This window comes from Pelophylax lessonae (genome assembly GCF_965119305.1).
Source record: "Pelophylax lessonae genome assembly, chromosome: 6".
In the NCBI taxonomy this organism is placed as follows: domain Eukaryota; kingdom Metazoa; phylum Chordata; class Amphibia; order Anura; family Ranidae; genus Pelophylax; species Pelophylax lessonae.
The window spans coordinates 179,797,177-179,814,725 of NC_138773.1; the positions used below are offsets into that span (position 1 = coordinate 179,797,177).

A 17,549-nucleotide genomic window follows, 5' to 3' on the forward strand; every position below is an offset into this window, starting at 1 on the left:
TCATTGTTAACTACATAGACCAGAGTTTAAGGATTTTTTTTTACTGTTTTTTTTTTTCTTGCAATGTAGATATTTTGATCTTTCTGATGAAAAACGTGAACATAAGCTAAAATGATAGGTCAGTGTTTTTTTTAAAGGCTTTTTGACTGACTATTTTATTTAAGTTTAAGTTATGTTCCTAAATACCAGTTTTAAAAGGCTGCCTTTATTTGCCTTGCACATTTAAACCTAAATTAACTTGATCTTTGTTTGCACTTAAAGGGAATTGCCTATTGTTTGTTTACAATTGTTCTAGCTGCTTCTTAACTTGAACATTGCACAGAAGAATCAGTTATGCAACCAAATATTACTATACAGAATATTGATGTTCCTGACTACAACTTGCACTTTAAAAGCACTATGTGATCAGTGTTTTATGTTGTCATGGATCCATAAATACAACAATAAATTGCCTGTTGACTGGCAAAAGCAGAATAAATGTCGGTATTTTTTCGCTATTATCATCACAAACACTATCATGAGCTATTTAACAATACCATGAGCTTTTCCACAATATCGCAATAAATATCGTACCGTGAGGTCAATATCGAAATTGTATCGTACCGTGAGATTTTGATATCGTTCCATCCCTAGTATATATACGTCACTTTGCCTGGCCAGGGCTGACCGCCGCAGTATATCTACTTGCGGCGGTCGGCAAGCGGTTAAATCAGGAACATTTTTTTATTGTTTAAAATCCTTAATGTACCAATACAATATAATACAGTCACAGTACATTGGCAATCCTCCCCCCCCCTTTTTTTTTGGGTTGTATTTGTGGGCATAGAATTCATACAAATATTGGTATCTATATACGGTCAAACCATTACATATACATAAGAAATTATACTATTGTAGTTCAACCCAACCAATAATCCACAAGAAGTGCAAGAATTTTAGGCACAATTTAGAGAAAAGGGATGGAAATGTCTGCTTTAGACCAAAACTTTTTTTCCCCTCACTTTGAATAGAGTAGGAAAAGGGTAAACACTGTCAAGTTTTTTTTTTTTTTTCTGCCATCGGTCTCCCTTTCCCTCCCTGTAGACTCAACAGAAAGGGGGGAAGATATCTTTCCAATGTGAGGAAAAATCTCTTTAGACAGCTGTCACAGAAACAAATGTCCTCGTTAGAAGATTTCCCCTCTATTCATGCTCCGGTGTCAACTAAAAATTATGGATTTACCCAAAAATGTTATTCTCAATGACATTGGTGATCAGGACAATAAGAGTGAGGGGAGGGGGACAGACAGCAATAAAAGACCAGACAAGGGTTCTAAACCCTCAACACTACGCAAATCTAAAATAAAAAAATTAAAAATTTGCTTTAATCTTGCCTTTACATTTTTAATGGCAAGTGCATTGGTGGCAGCAAAGAGGATTTTAGGAACTATAATCATGTTGATGAGACCAACTCTGCTTGTCCCCTTCAAAGCGAACTCCAGACACTTTTTAGTTTGTAATAAAAGCAGGTTAAATTGGTTGAAAAGTCAGAAATATTTTATCTTAAATTGTTTGTAAACCCTTTCCTATACCCAGTAAAGTGAACAGCCTCAGATGGCACACAGATAAAACAAATCCTCCTACATAAGTTATACTTGTATATCTGCTGTCTTTCCCTTTCTACACCTTTTGAAAGTGCATATTGTGTTAAAAAATAAAATCGTGTAACTGCGCTAAATATAAAAAGGAAAAAGCAGCAGCTATAAGTGAGACTATACCAAAGAAACAATAAATAGATAGAAAAGCTGCGCTAATATGAACCAGTAGGTAATGTGCAAAAAACCGAATTAAAAATAAATGAATAACAGAAATAGTGCCTGTATGTCAAACACTCAGTGAAGCAACAAATAAAATGATGTATACATAAAAAAGTGACCACTAGAAATCACAAAAGAAATGTAAACAGTATTAAATAATATTCCATAAATAATCAGTAATCAGGGCATAAATAATAACAGATAAAGTCCCAAAGTAGAATCCACAGGAAGGTGAAGTGATAAAGATGTGAAGCTAATCTGCAATCACCCCAGTGATCCAACGACAGTGACACACTTATCTCCTTACCAGAACACTGGTAAAAAACAGCCTGTATGAATCTCATCACAGCGCCATTTAGATAAACAATCCTTCCTCCAGCAAGTGACCAAGGATATAGCCAGGAGAGAGTAAACTAGTCCTGATGTCAATCGAGGTAAACTCCAATGGTGCCATACAAAAGAAAGGGGCTCGATAGTGTAATAACATCAAGCTTTATTAAAATGTATATAAAACATTGCTATTATGTATTACTTAATGTTTTTTTTCCTGTTACAATTGTACACTGCAGAAATATCGGTATTGCTCGGTCTCTCTGGCCCTGACGAAGCCTGATGCAAAACGTGTTGGCTCATTGGGACCCACAAACCGAATATCATCAAAGACTTCTTGCATCAACATCAGCATGTATTGTTCCCTTAACAGGGATATATTTCTGTGCTGTTACTTTTAATATGTTGGTTAATATATGAGGGATGTCTTATGTGTTTCTTTGCACATCCCTCATTACACACAAACCTTCTTTTAAGATATATTAATAAATGAATTAATTTTAAGGTGTTGGTTTTCTGGTCTTCCTTCTCCCAACTAGCCTTGAAACCCCTACTTTATCTCTAGATTTTTGTTTTCTGCATATATTGGGGCGTGGGCCAACCTTCACAGTTAATTTTTTCTATATAAATTATAACTCGCATGTAATCATAAAAAATTTGCTCTGGATAGAAGTGTTAAAAACCTATCTTCCCGTTTAAGCAGCACATAGCGGTGGGTATGGAGTCTGGGCTTACACTGTGTGAGAGCTAATAGGAGGAAGTGCACACACCCCCACTCCACATAGGCAGAAGAACAAAGAAACATGCAGAGCTGTATTATGAATAGACAAGCTCTCTACCTCTAAACACCCTCCCTTACACAAATTTGCAGCTGCTATTATCCCATGTGTTGAAGAGCTTGTCAGAAGTGGCTCTTGCTGATAACAGAGGCACAAAGCCCAAGAGAGAACCAGCAATTAGAGCTTTAAATAAAAACAGGTATATACTGCGCTAGATCAAAGAAAAATAGTGTTTTGATATTACCAGCTGCTGGCATAAGAAAGTTGTTGTACCTCAACCCAGTAGAATGAAAACAAGAGTATGCAGCGCTTGGTGGAAAACACAAAAAAATGAGCAATCTATATTAGATACATAGTGTCACAATATATCAATGTACACTAGAAAAACAGTGAAAGAAGAGTCCGTGGAGAGGAAAAACGTCCAACAGGAAGCTCAGGTAGTGTGTTGAATAGATGTGACCTTCACCAAAACACCCAAAGTAATAGCCTCTTACCAGACTTATATGATCCCCATGACAGAGATCATATAGCGCTTGCAACAAGGGCTCCTCACACTCCACAGCACTCCTCGATTCTTGTACATATAAAGGATCACCTCCAGCAAAGAACTGCCTTAGTACCATCAAACAATATCCTCTCGTGGGGACATATAGTCATGTCACATGTAGGAAAAAGAGACCTTGCATGGTGTAATACGTTCAAGATATTACTTTAATAAGAAGTAGATTTTACACTCACATGTGAATCACGACATATAGGCATCAAGTTATGGTCTTGCGGGGATCTCCAGATGAAATGTGCGGTAGCTGCAGCCCGGTCTCCTGAGTGAAGTAACAGGACACTAAAGGGTGTGCATAAAGCAGACGATCACCGGTCCCCTACCGGTTTCATCAAAATATGACATCATCAGGGGGCGTGATCACGCCCCCTGATGATGTCATATTTTGATGAAACCGGTAGGGGACCGGTGATCGTCTGCTTTATGCACACCCTTTAGTGTCCTGTTACTTCACTCAGGAGACCGGGCTGCAGCTACCGCACATTTCATCTGGAGATCCCCGCAAGACCATAACTTGATGCCTATATGTCGTGATTCACATGTGAGTGTAAAATCTACTTCTTATTAAAGTAATATCTTGAACGTATTACACCATGCAAGGTCTCTTTTTCCTACATGTGACATGACTATATGTCCCCACGAGAGGATATTGTTTGATGGTACTAAGGCAGTTCTTTGCTGGAGGTGATCCTTTATATGTACAAGAATCGAGGAGTGCTGTGGAGTGTGAGGAGCCCTTGTTGCAAGCGCTATATGATCTCTGTCATGGGGATCATATAAGTCTGGTAAGAGGCTATTACTTTGGGTGTTTTGGTGAAGGTCACATCTATTCAACACACTACCTGAGCTTCCTGTTGGACGTTTTTCCTCTCCACGGACTCTTCTTTCACTGTTTTTCTAGTGTACATTGATATATTGTGACACTATGTATCTAATTAGAGCTTTAAAGCGAGATCAGTAAACACTACAGATATACAGTGGCTATAAAAAGTGTACACAACCCTGGTAAAATGTCAGGTATATGTGATGTAAAAAAAAAGACAAAGATAAATCATTTCAGAACTTTTTTCACATTTAAATGTGACCTGTAAACTGTACAACTCAATTGAAAAACAAACTGAAATCTTTTAGAGAGGGGGGTAAAAATAAAAAACTAAAATAAATAATGTGGTTGCATAAGTGTGCACATCCTCTTATAACTGGGGGTGTAGCTGTGTTCAGAATTTAAGCAATCACATTCAAAATTAATTCAAAGTTAAATAGGAGTCAGTACACACCTGCCATCATTTAAAGTGCCCCTGATTAGCCCCAAAGGAAGTTCAGCTGTTCTAGTAGGTCTTTCCTGACATTTTCTTAGGTCGCATTCTACAGCAAAAGCCATGGTCCGCAGAGAGCTTCCAAATCATCAGAGGGATCTCATTGTTAAAGGTATCAGTCAGGAGAAGGGTACAAAATAATATCCAAGGTATTAGATATACCATGGAACACAGAGAAGGCAGTCATCATCCATTGGAGAAAAACATGGCACAACAGTGACTATTACCAAAAACTGGACGTCCCTCCAAAATGAATGAAAAGAGGAGAAGAAAACTGGTCAGAGAAGCTGCCAAGAGGTCTACAGCAACATTAAAGGAGCTGCAGGAATATCTGGCAAGTACTGGCTGTGTGGTACATGTGACAACACTCTCTCGTATTCTTCATAGTCTGGGCTATGGGGTTGAGTAGCAAGACGGAAGCCTTTTCTTAAGAAGAAAAACATCCAAGCCAGGTTAAAGTTTGTACAAACATATCTGAAGTCCCAAAAGCATGTGGGAAAATGTGTTATGGTTTCATGAAACCAAGATTGAACTGTTTGCCCATAATTCCAAAAGACAACACAGCAGGCAAAAGTAACACTGCACATTACCAAAAGAACACCATACCCACAGTGAAGCATGGTGGGGGTAGCATCATGCTTTGGGGCTGTTTTTCTTCAGCGACAACAGATGTCTTAGTCAAGGTAAATGGAATTATGAACAATTCCAAATACCAGTCAATATTGGCACAAAACCTTCAGGCTTCTGCTAGAAAGCTGAACATGAAGAGGAACTTCATCTTTCAGCAAGACAACGGCCCAAAGCATACAATCAAATCAACAAAGGAATGGCTTCACCAGAAAAATAACGTTTTGAAATGGCCCAGCCAGAGCCCAGACCTGAATTCGATTGAAAATCTGTGGGGTAATCTGAAGAGGGCTGTACACAGGTGATGCCCTTGCAATCTGACAGATTTGGAGTGTTTCTGCAAAGAAGCGTAGTGCCAAGTCAAGATGTGCCATGTTTATAGACTCAATCCCAAAATGACTGAGTGCTGTAATAAAAATCAAAAGGTGCTTCAAAAAAGTATTTTTTTAAGAGTGTGCACACATATGCAACCATATTACAGTAAAAGCTTGGATTGCGAGCATAAATAGAAGCAAAATCCAGTAGGAGCTACAGTATATAAAAGAGAACCTCACCGCCGTTAGTCTGCTATTGTGACCAGGAAGACTACTCTGCAGTACAGCGATCTGAAAACGAGGCTTGAGGCGCTTGTGGAGCGCAGCGTGGAAGGGATGATGGAGACGGCGGTGCGGAGGATGGTCTATGTGGACAGCTTTACCCCTGATGCTGGCATACTTCGATGTGCCTGTTTTAACCATCAACCATGTGAGTTACTAAATGTTGTACCTTCATTAATGTAACCATATTGCTACACTTAGAGGCGTCTCTCTTTTCTTTTTTACTCAGTTGTGACATGACGGTACTTGTATATCAAGTCATCAATTGTTTATCAACTCAAAATTTATAAAAAAAAAAAAAAAAAAGTTGCTGGTCTTGCAAAACGCTCTTAAACCAAGTTACTCTCAATCCAAGGTTTTAATGTATTTTAGTTTTTTTTTTTATTTTCACTTCCCTCCAACCGGTGTTCATTTGGTCGACTAAAATAATTTCGTCAATAAAATACCATTTTTTTAGTCTACTAAAATACGACGGAAACAATTCAGATAACTTAAATACAACTAAAACTAAAATGGCATTTTAGTGAAAGGACTACGACTAAAACTAAAACTTGCTGTCAAAATGAACACTGCCTCCAACTAAAAGATTTCAGTTTGTTGTTCAATTGAGTTGTATAGTTTATAGGTCACATTAAAAAGGTGGAAAAAGTTTTGAAATTATTTATCTTTGTCTCATTTTTTTGCATCACAAAAACCGGACATTTTAACAGGGGTGTGTAGACTTTTTATATCCACTGTATGTGCTTAGGTCAAATTTCATGAATGGAGTTTACTTAATGCATTCTTTGCATTAAGATAAAAGCCTTCTGTGTGTAGCAGCTCCTCTCAGCCCCCAATACTTACTTGAGCACATCTCAATCCAGCAATATTGAATGAGTGTCTCGGCTGCCCCAGACTCTCTCTGCTCATTAGCTGAGATGGCAGCGTGGCGACATGGGCTCACTGTCAAATTCAGTGAGCCAATGAGGAGAGGGTGGGGCGTGGCTCAGTGTCTGAATGGACACAGGAAACTGCGGCTCGGTTCGGGTGCACCCATAGCATGTTGCTTGTTGTGGGGCACTTAAAAAGGGGGAGTGGCCAGGAGAGTCGCAGAGGGACCTGAGAAGGAGGATCTGGGCTGCTCTGTGCAAAACCAATACACAGTGCAGGTAAAAAATAAACAGGAAAAAAACAAAAGCAAAAAAAAAAAAAAAAAAAGACTAAAGTATCACTTTAAAGTTAGTGATACCTCGGTTCACAAAGGCTTCTGTTCACAAACAACTCTGTTCAGGAACAGAAAAGTTCATAAAAATATGCTCCAGTTCACGAACTCCGCTTTGGTTCACGAACAGGAGCCACGGCCATTTTAATGCGACTTCCAGGCTGTCACATGTTCGTGACTTCCTGTAGGAAGATCTTGGAGAAAAGAAGAGACACAGAAAGAAGTACTGTGAGTACTGTGAAGACACTTTTTGCTCTTTTGTGTGCTTTTTAGCACATACAGTACTGTACTACTGTACTGTACAATACTGTACAGTACTTCTGTATAATACTGTACTTACTGTATTGTATTTCACAGCCTCCCACCTGCCTTCCTCCATGCCAGAAGTCATCTCAAGCAAGGTTAGTGTTCTCTCTTTATACATTACTATACTGTACTAATGTGTATTGTAATTTGTTTCATATTTTTGTGCTTCAAAAACCAAAAAAAAAAAAAAAAAAAAAAAAAAAAAAGGTCAGAACGAATTAACCGGATTTACATTGAACCCTATGGGAAAATGTGCCTCGGTTCACGACCAATTCAATTCGCGACCAGAGTCAGTTCACCGAATTACGTTTGTGAACCGAGGTATCACTGTAAATCTCTGTAGTGCTTTTCATTAACTATTCCTCATCACATTTGGTCTTGGAAACCCAATAAAGTGAGAAATTCTATTCAAAATAGGGGGGGGGGGGGGGGAAAAACAACACACACCTTTGGCTGCTATCCCCAGAACTGGTGTCCCCACTGGGAGATCACGCCTCACCTCCTGTTGAAATACCCACTGTAAAATTTTCGGTCAGAATCTATCCCACCAACAACTGTTACTAGGGTAGGAAGTGAGACTTAGGGTCCTTTCACACGGCCGCTCCGTGTGTCCGCAAATCATCCCATCCGTTTGCGGATGATTTGCGGACATAATGTAAGTGAATGGCACTGCGGGTGTCAGCGGAATACCATCCGCTGACACCCGATTTTCCTCCTTTCAGTTCTGTTCCGTTTTTACGAATGGAACAGAACCCCATTTTTCCTTCCGTGTAAAAAACGGAAAGGAAGGAAAATCGGATGCAGCCGTGTGAAAGGAGCCTTTATCTCTAAACCGGAACACTGAACACAACAAAAACCCTCAATTGTTCTAATTTTTCCCCGTTGAATTTAAAACTGGTTTACCATGCAGTAACATTTTGTTGCATGTTCGCTCTGTGATTTGAACAGTCTTCTTAGATTTATTGATATTTTGTTACACTGAACGTCTAGAAATCTCAGAGAGTGGGTGGGGGAAGTCCCAACGTCTTCTGACCTGCCTTATACCTATGGGACTTTTACCACCTACACATTTGCAATTGTGATGAAACACATACCAACCTTATTAGCACTGGAGTCCTCTTTGCGACCTCTGGTGACTCATCGCACACACTAATAACAGTATTCCCAAATTAAAAAAAGGTACCTGCGTCATAAGGACTCTGAAAGCAAGCTCAGTAGATTGGTTTCTATTGCTGGTTCTATATTTTGTCCCTTCTACCCGAGTACCTTTCCTATTCCCACCACGCAGCATTCCTCCCTCTTCCATTGATTTACTGGTCTTTTCTTCTGCATTCTAAAAGCAGCAAACACACCAAACATTTTACTAATTATTCCAGCTACAGCCGTGCCTCTTCAGAGGAGAACTAAAGGACACAGCATATCCTGCATGTTCTATTCACACTCAATGCCTTTAGGAAGAGATGTGCAAGTATGGAAATTGTAGGCAGAACAGATAGGATATGCTGGATCTTGTAGTTCCACATTGCAGAGGAACAGCTCGTATACTAAACACTTAAAGAGGAAGTAAACCCTCCTCTGCAACTTTTACCTATAGGTAAGCCTATGATAAGGCTTACCTATAGGTACTGTAAATATCTCCTAAACATGTACCGTTTAGGAGATATTTACCTTACATGCAGCCAGTGACATCACTGGCGCATGCGCTCTGAAGGAACGGACGCTGGTGCCGTTCCTTCAGAGCCCCGTGCCGTGACCGTCGGCTCCCGCGCGGGAGTGACGTCACCGCGGCTCCGGGCCAATCAGATGGCCGGATGCCGCGATCCCGGAACATGTCGCCCGTCATAGAGGTAAGCGGGCAGCACGGCGGGGGCTCTTTCTAAGGTAAGGAGCTCATTATGCGTTTCTCTTTCAGGTTAAAAAGAAAAAAAAATGTTTGGGTTTACAACCTCTTTAAGAGAAGCCAGAGTATATATACCAAGGAGAAAGTGGAAGAGGAAGCAGTACACTACCATCCAATGACATTCACTCAGGGTCAATGCACACTGGACTTAAAAAACAATGCCAGTTCTTTTGGCAGAAGCTTTTGGCAGACAAAATGCTCCTGTAGGAGCATTTTTTAGACAGCCGTTTAGGAGCATTTAGCGTTTTTTTTTTTCTACCAGAAAACTGCTCCAAAAATGCAAGACAGAAGGGATTTTATTTAATGCCCCTAAATGGGCCAGTTTAAAATATGCCCCCAAACATCCCAATGTGCATGGACACAGGATAACATGAGCTGCTTCTACAGGCAAAATTCCTCTAGAAGCTGTATTTTGTAAGCCACTTTGCAGGAACTGCAACCATTTTTATACACAGTCGTCCCCCCCCCCCCCCCCCATTTTCAGGGGCTCAAATGTAACTGGACAAATTAATATAATGATAAATACAATTTTAAACTTTTTATTATTTTGTTGAGAATCCTTTGCTGGCAATGACTGCCTGAAGTCTGGAACCCTGGGCACATTACCAAAGACTGGGTTTCCCCCTCTCTAATGCTTTTCCAGGCTCTAACTGCAGCTGTCTTCAGTTCTTTGTTTGTGGGTCTTTCTGCCTTTAGTTTTGCCTTCAGCAAGCGAAGTGCATGCTTAATTGGGTTGAGATTAGGTGATTGACTCGGCTATTGCAGAATATTCCACTTCTTTTCCTTCAAAAGCTCCTAGGTTGCTTTTGCAGTGTGTTTTGGATCACCGTCCATGACTGTGAAGCGCAGTCAAATTAACTTAGCTGAATTTGGCTGACAGTATATCAACACTGCAGAACTCATCCGGCTGCTTCTGTTACATCATCAATAAACACCAATGACCCAGTGCCACTGGAAGCCATGCATGCCCATGCCATCACACTGCCTCCACAGTGTTTTACAGATGACGCTGTGTGCTTTGGATCATGAGCTGTTCAAAGCCTTCTTCACACTTTTTTCTTCCCTTTATTCTGGTACAGATTAATCTTCGGTTTATCTGTCCAAAGAATGCTTTTCCAGAACTTGTCTGGCTGTTTTAAATGTTTTTTGACAAAGTCTAATCTGGCTTTTCTTTTCTTCACGCCTATGAATGGTTTGCACCTTATGGTAAACCCTCTGTATTTGCTCTCATCAAGTCTTCTCTTGATAGTAGACTTTGACAATGATATGCCCACCTCCTGGAGTGTCCTTCACTTGTCTGGATGTTGTGAATGGGTTTTTCTTTACCAGAGAGAGGATCCTGCAATAATCCACCACTGTTGTCTTCCATGGATGTCTGGCTTTTTACATTGCTGAGCAGTGCGTTCTTCTTTCCTAAGAACGTACCAAACTGTTGTATTGGCCCCTCCCAATGTTGCTGCTATCTTTCTGATGGATGTTTCGTTTTTGAAGCCTTACAATGGGCTGTTTCACTTGCATGGACAGCTCCTTTAAACACATGATGTAGGTTCACAGCAATAGATTCCAAATGCAAATACCACACTTAGAATCAACTCCAGACCTTTTAATGGAATTATGAAATAAAGAAAGAGTAGCCCACACCTGGCCATGAAACAGCTTTTGATTCTATTGTCCAATTACTTTTGGTCCCTTGAAAAAGGAGGGATGGCTATTAAGAGCTGTAATTCCTAAACCCTTCCTTCGATTTGGATGTACATACCCTCAAATTAAACCGGAAAGTGTGCACTTTCAGCTCATATCCATTATATAACTATAGCTCGATTATGTTTTGGTAAATACCTGAAAAACTAAAATCGTGCCTGTGTCCAAATATGTATTGACCTAACTGTAGGGGGGATCAGGACCTCCTGCTGGTGATGTATCCTAGAATTCTATTTGTTTTTCCCACTTCATGGTCACCTTACTTTTTCACTTTGTAATCATCTGAGATAAGTATCCCTAAATCTTATTCTTCTGTAGTTCTGGCAAACACTGTATCCCCAATATTGTACTCTGTTAAGAGATTCCTTTTCCCTACATGCATTGTTACATTTAGAAACATTGAACTGCAGTCTCCACTGCTTTGACCAATCTTCCAGCAATGGCAAATTATGTTCCATGTTACAGACACCTACCTCCAGGGATAGCAACCCTAATACACACCTTTGTATCATCAGCAAAAAAACACTTTGCCCAACAAACCTTTAGTTATATCACTTACAAACATAATAAATAGAACAGAACCTAGTACAGAGCCTTATGGTATACCACTAGTGATAAGTCTTTGTTATGGTCCTCCTCCTTCTCCAACTGACCAAATCTGCCGTCTCCCATCTTTAGACTTACTACACCAATGATCCCTCACATTCCTTGCAGGCTAGGATAACTGTGGAATCCTACTCTAATGTAATTTCAAATCAACAAGCAAACTATTGCTAGTACAGCAGGATTTTCTCTTGCGTAAAAAACTGAATAACGATTGTGTATGCAGTTGCCTTCTGGTTGTCAGGTGTCCACACACTGAAATCCCATTCCTTATGCATGTAAGTGAGCAAAACACAAATTAAAAACTTTACAGCTAAATGTGTGCAATCCCAAAAAGGTATCAGCCCCAAGACACCAATGCATGTGACAATGTGCACCTAAGGATGCCTCCAAGTCAGGGCATTAAAGATTTGTTTACAGAGCCAAAAGCTTGTTGCTGACCTAGGCCCTCTCTGACATCTGATAACTTGCCGTTCCTGCTTCACCCTGCCTTGGGTTTGACATTTGCTGAACTCTTACTGTTCTGTACACACTTGGCCGCTACTTTATGTTGGCAGCCTACGAATTCCTATTCTTGCTGACTTGCTGCTGATCCCTGGAATGTCTTCCATTCTATACTATATGCCTGTTGAACTAAAACTAACTAGGGACACTCCTGCAAGCTGGAGGCCAAGTGGTTAGTATTGCAGCATGTGATTCTGGATTGATCTGCACAAGGGAAGTCTGTATTTTTTTGGTTTTGTACTGGGAGATTCAATATGAATGATAACACAAACTTTTCTTTCACTCATGGTTAGTGTTTGGCTGAAGCTGAAGCCATTTATTATCAACGGTTTACTCTTTTTTAATCATAATGACAACAGAAACTACCCAAATGACCCTGATCAAAAGTTTACATACCCTGGTGATTTTGGCCTGATAACATGCACACAAGTTGACACAAAGGGGTTTGAATGGCTATTAAAAGGTAACCATCCTCACCTGTGATCTGTTTGCTTGTAAATAGTGTGTGTGTATAAAAGGTCAATGAGTTTCTGGACTCCTGACAGATCCTTGCATCTTTCATCCAGTGCTGCACTGACGTTTCTGGATTCTGAGTCATGGGGAAAGCAAAAGAATTGTCAAAGGATCTGCGGGAAAAGGAAGTTGAACTGTATAAAACAGGAAAGGGATGTGAAAAGATATCAAGGAATTGAGAATGCCAAGCAGCAGGGTTCAAACTCTAATCAAGAAGTGGAGGGGCTCTGTTTAAACCAAACCAGGAAAAATTAGGAAAACTGTTCAAGATGCAAAAAAAAAAAAAAACTTTGGGTGAAATACAGGACTCTCTGAAAACTTGTGGTGTGGCTGTTTCAAGATGCACAATAAGGAGGCACTTGAAGACAGATGGGCTGCCTGGTCAAGTCACCAGAGGAAAGCCATTACTACGCAAATGTCACAAAGTATTCCACTTACAATACACTAAACAGCACAGAGACAAGCCTCAAACCTTCTGGCACAAAGTCATTTGGAGTGATGAGACCAAAATTTAGTTTTTTGGCAACAACCATAAATGCTACATTTGGAAAGAAAAGTCAACAAGGCCTATGATGAAAGGTACACCATTCCTACTGTGAAAAACAGAGGTGTATCGCTGATGTTTTGGGCATGTGTGAGCTACAAAGGCCCAGGAAATGTGGTCACAATTGATGGTAAGATGAATGCAGTATGTGATCAAAAAATACTGGAGGAAAATTTGCATTAATCAACCCAGAAGCTGCCCATGGGACGTACTTGGACATTCCAAAAGGACAATGATCCTAAACACACGGCCAATTCGACCTGCCATTGGCTACAGCAGAATAAAGTGAAGGTTCTGGAGTGGTCATCTCAGTCTCCTGACCTCAGTATCATTGGGCCCACTCTGGGGAGATCTCAAACATGCAGTTCATGCAAGACAGCCCAAGAATTAACAGGAATTGGAGGTTTTGCCAGGAAGAATGGGCAGCTTTACCATCTGAGAAGATAAAGAGCCTCATCCACAAATACCACAAAAGACTACAAGCAGTCATTGATGTTAAAGGGGGCAATACACGGAATTAAGAACTGGGGTACGTATGTCAACTTTTGATCAGGGTCAGTTTCTGTTGTCATTATGATTTAAAAAAAGTAAACACAGTTGATTGATAATAAATGGCTTCAGCCAAACACTAACCATGAGTGAAAGAAATGTTTTTGTGTTATTCATATTCTCTGAAAAATGGCCAAGAAAATCATAAATTCTGCCAGGGAATGTAAACTTTAAAATGGAGTAGATATCTTGGATTTTAAAATCCCTCAGAGGATTAGACTCTTGTCAGTGGTTCTATATACTGTATTGTAAAGTGCTGTGTAATGTGTCAAAGCTTTATCAATACAGGAAATAAAATATGAATACACTGCTGGTAACTGATCTGGCATATATTTCGTCTAATTTCTAACTACATGACAAAAGTTGAAAAAATGAATAGAGAAAAAGAAATATAGGAATTCTATAAAGTGTCGAGGTGGAGATTCTAGTGTGGACGTCACGCTGCTTCACAATCCCAGATCGGTAGCGGTTTCCATGCCAGTTAACTGGATTCACTGTTCTGGATTTTATGCGGTTACATTTTATTTTATGGTAACATTTTCATTTTTATTTTATTGGAAAATTCTCTGGGCTTGCGGCGAGCTTTATTTATCCCTACATCAGGAGGTGCCATTGGAAGTAAGTTGCTGCGCTGATTCCTGTGGAATTACCATTCATACTTAGGTGCATATGCTAATGTAATTGTGGCCATTTGCTCTGGTGAGTTTTCAATTCACTTGGTGGCTGGTCACCTGAGCACCTTTGGAAAACATCTTCACGATTACTGGTGTTGCTGTAGCAAGTGCATTTTCACTGATTATATACACTGTGGGACTTATTTTCTGTCACTTTTGTGCTTTTTATTTGGCATGATTTGCTTTCATGCTTCATTCTATGTTCATTATTGCACATTGAATTTACATATTTTGCATATTGTAGCTACACTATTGTTTTACATACCACCCTATTGCAAGGTGCCTTCACTGCCTCCCTCTAGTAAAAATAATAAAGCATACCATGTTTAGGGTTGGGTAAATTCTTGATAAAATTTCCAATGAAATTACAGGCGTAAAATATACCTACAGAACAGCTTTCCCTGGATTATCAGACTTTTGTTAACGTTTAACCTTTTCACTGCCACCAACAAAGCAACTTTCCCCCCTACCCAGCCAAGCTTCCCAGGCTCCGTTGTCCCATTTGCAGGCTCGGGACTGGCATAGCAGTTGTTAATAGGCAGAGGGGAGGGAGACCAGCGAACGTCTTTTACGATCTCCACTAGCTAGTAAGAACCGGGAAGCAAAAAGGATTATGTAACTTCCAGTTTCAAATGTCACATTCCCTGGCTTTCAGATGGAAGCAATCCGGCCGCTTTACAGCCGTTGGATTGCTTCCACGGACGCCTGGAACATGATAATGTCTCAGTAAAGAGAACCGGTCTTAGAAAAATACTGACAAATGCATGTCAACTCCCTGTGTCATATCAATAAAGTTAAGTGAAAACCAAAAAGTTTCATAAATTGAAGTTACACCCAGGCACTTCCGAACACAGAACCACGACCTGAGGGCACCTACGTACAAAACGGCTGATCTCACTACACATTAGGTATTGTTGTGCATGCCAGAGTAGAAGCAATAATTCTAGGACCCTATCTCTGAACTGATGTAGGGGATTTTAAATTGTTGCCCATAAAAAACTCTGCCCATCATAGCACCTAACGCCTATGACATGAAGTTCTGGGTGCCCTGCAGGGGTCTTTTTTTGTTTTTCTTTTTTGCCCCTTAAGGGATAAGTTCACCTTCCTAAACATGTTGCATCCATATTTAGGGTGTAACATTTAACATGTTCAGCATCACTTCTCCGATCCCTCTCCTTGTGGTACTGAGCTAGGGATCTCCCAGCACTCTCTGTCACAATTCAGAGAGCATAGCCATGCGGGGGCTCCACCCACATGGCTTCATCACTGATTCACAGATCCCTGTGAAATAGTGAAGTACATGTACCAACAGCCTTGTACATGTACCAACAGCCTTTGCAGCTCAAAGTTCTCAATGAACTACCAGGGCACTGTTGAGTGCTGTGGTAGTTCATGGATTCTGCCTGTCAGTGTGAAACTAACTGCCCGTACAAGCCGTAATATATTTTTGTTTTGTTGGAGCTCCAGGTGCCAGCTTTTAGAAAATACGTGTGGGAGTTTTTAGCTAATTTTCAGGCCTAAATTGTGCATTTTAATATGTGTGCAAAAAAAGCTCTGGCAGCAAAAATGTTAATAAAAATGAATGCATAAATTGCCTTGAGCAGACAATAATGTTGAACTGAATACTTCCAATAAGAAAAAAAAATATGAATTTTAAATATTTATAACCAGTTCTGTTTTCAACACAAATTCACTTATATCTGCAAAGACATGTTTTTTATAAATTTATAAAAATACATAGCTAAAGAAGCAGAGCACTATAAGTTATTGATCATTACCTTCCCACCAGACAATTTTTTGGCGTTTTCAAAGAGTTCATCAATGTGTGACGTGAAGGACATATAATCTGGAATCACAAATTTCCTTCGAAATGCTTGTGTGAGCAGCACAATGTTGCTTTGTACACACCTGAGAAAAAGCAAACAACAGATTAAAGTAGTTAAACAACTAAATGTCAACTACAAGAACATTACTGCCCTAAAGAAATGCTATTAACATCTCTCAGGCCATAAACCAAGATCTACAAGTGTTAAACTGGCAATACGTTGTAAGATTTCCTGCAGGTCTGATAGAAAAATCTACCCCCCATCCATGCTAAACAGCGTGGATGGAGGACTCTCCCCTGCCACCTATTGAATACCTGAACAGTGGCTGTATGGGATCGGATGCAGCTACTGCTAGATTGACAATTTTTCACCCCGATCTTTTGGTTTTCAGATCTAGGACTGTTATTTGGGAGTGTCGAAAAAGTTAATCTGAAAGCTGCTGAAATTTGCTCAATTTATGTCATGTCTGCTTTAGAATAAAGCTACTGGGACTATTACTTGCTACAAGCAGTGAATGATCGCTAAACAGATGCAACAAATGTCTCTCTATGGTGTAAAGCACACATGTAGCATGTAGTAAAGATCAATCCCACACAGCTCGGGTATATTGTCTGACCATGTGTGATTAACCGCTGTTACATGCTGCCTATTAGGAATGGACTTGGGCGTGTTTGGAATCCCACCTGCCGATCCCACCAGGAAGTTGACACGCACACAGCTAATCGCAGGTAGTGAGACATTTCCCGGTCCGCAGCTGCACAGGTCGGGAAAGGTCTCACTGCCTGTGACTAGCCGTGTGCAGTGACGGCTTCCTGGTGGGATCGGGCAGGTGGGTAGCTGAACACGCCCAAGTCCATTTCTACTGCCTATGTGAAAAAAGGCCTGTCCATCTCCTGGTGACATATCAAACCCCAGGGAAGACCTATAGGTCAATTAAAGGTCTTTGGCTTTAATCTAAAACTGGCCATACACTAATCAAAATTTGCCCAATTCAGCTGGGACTGGCCAAACTCTGATCAGTGTATTCCTGTCCCTTCTCGACAGAAGTGGATCGTTTGATAGAGGTCCATTAAAAGGGACATGTTGAACAACGTTTCTCGATCAGCGGGTGCAGCTGCACAGTTTATTCTGACAATATTGTGTGCCACTGTCAGAATAAAATGTCCAGGCGGAGGGTTCCTCCATTCACCTTGTCTGTGTGGATAAAGGAATCTGTCAACTTTTTT

The 17,549-nt window shown here is 40.3% G+C and overlaps 1 protein-coding gene across 3 annotated transcripts in view; it reads right to left on the bottom strand.

The window, feature by feature from the left end:
• Positions 1 to 17,549, bottom strand: part of GLS (glutaminase) — a 195,120-nt gene that overhangs the window by 119,046 nt on the left and 58,525 nt on the right. For all 3 annotated transcript variants that reach the window (XM_082260717.1, XM_082260719.1, XM_082260718.1), the window contains exon 4: positions 16,276 to 16,405. In XM_082260717.1, coding sequence (XP_082116843.1) covers positions 16,276 to 16,405 — 130 coding nt within the window. The remainder of the gene's footprint in view (positions 1 to 16,275; positions 16,406 to 17,549) is intronic.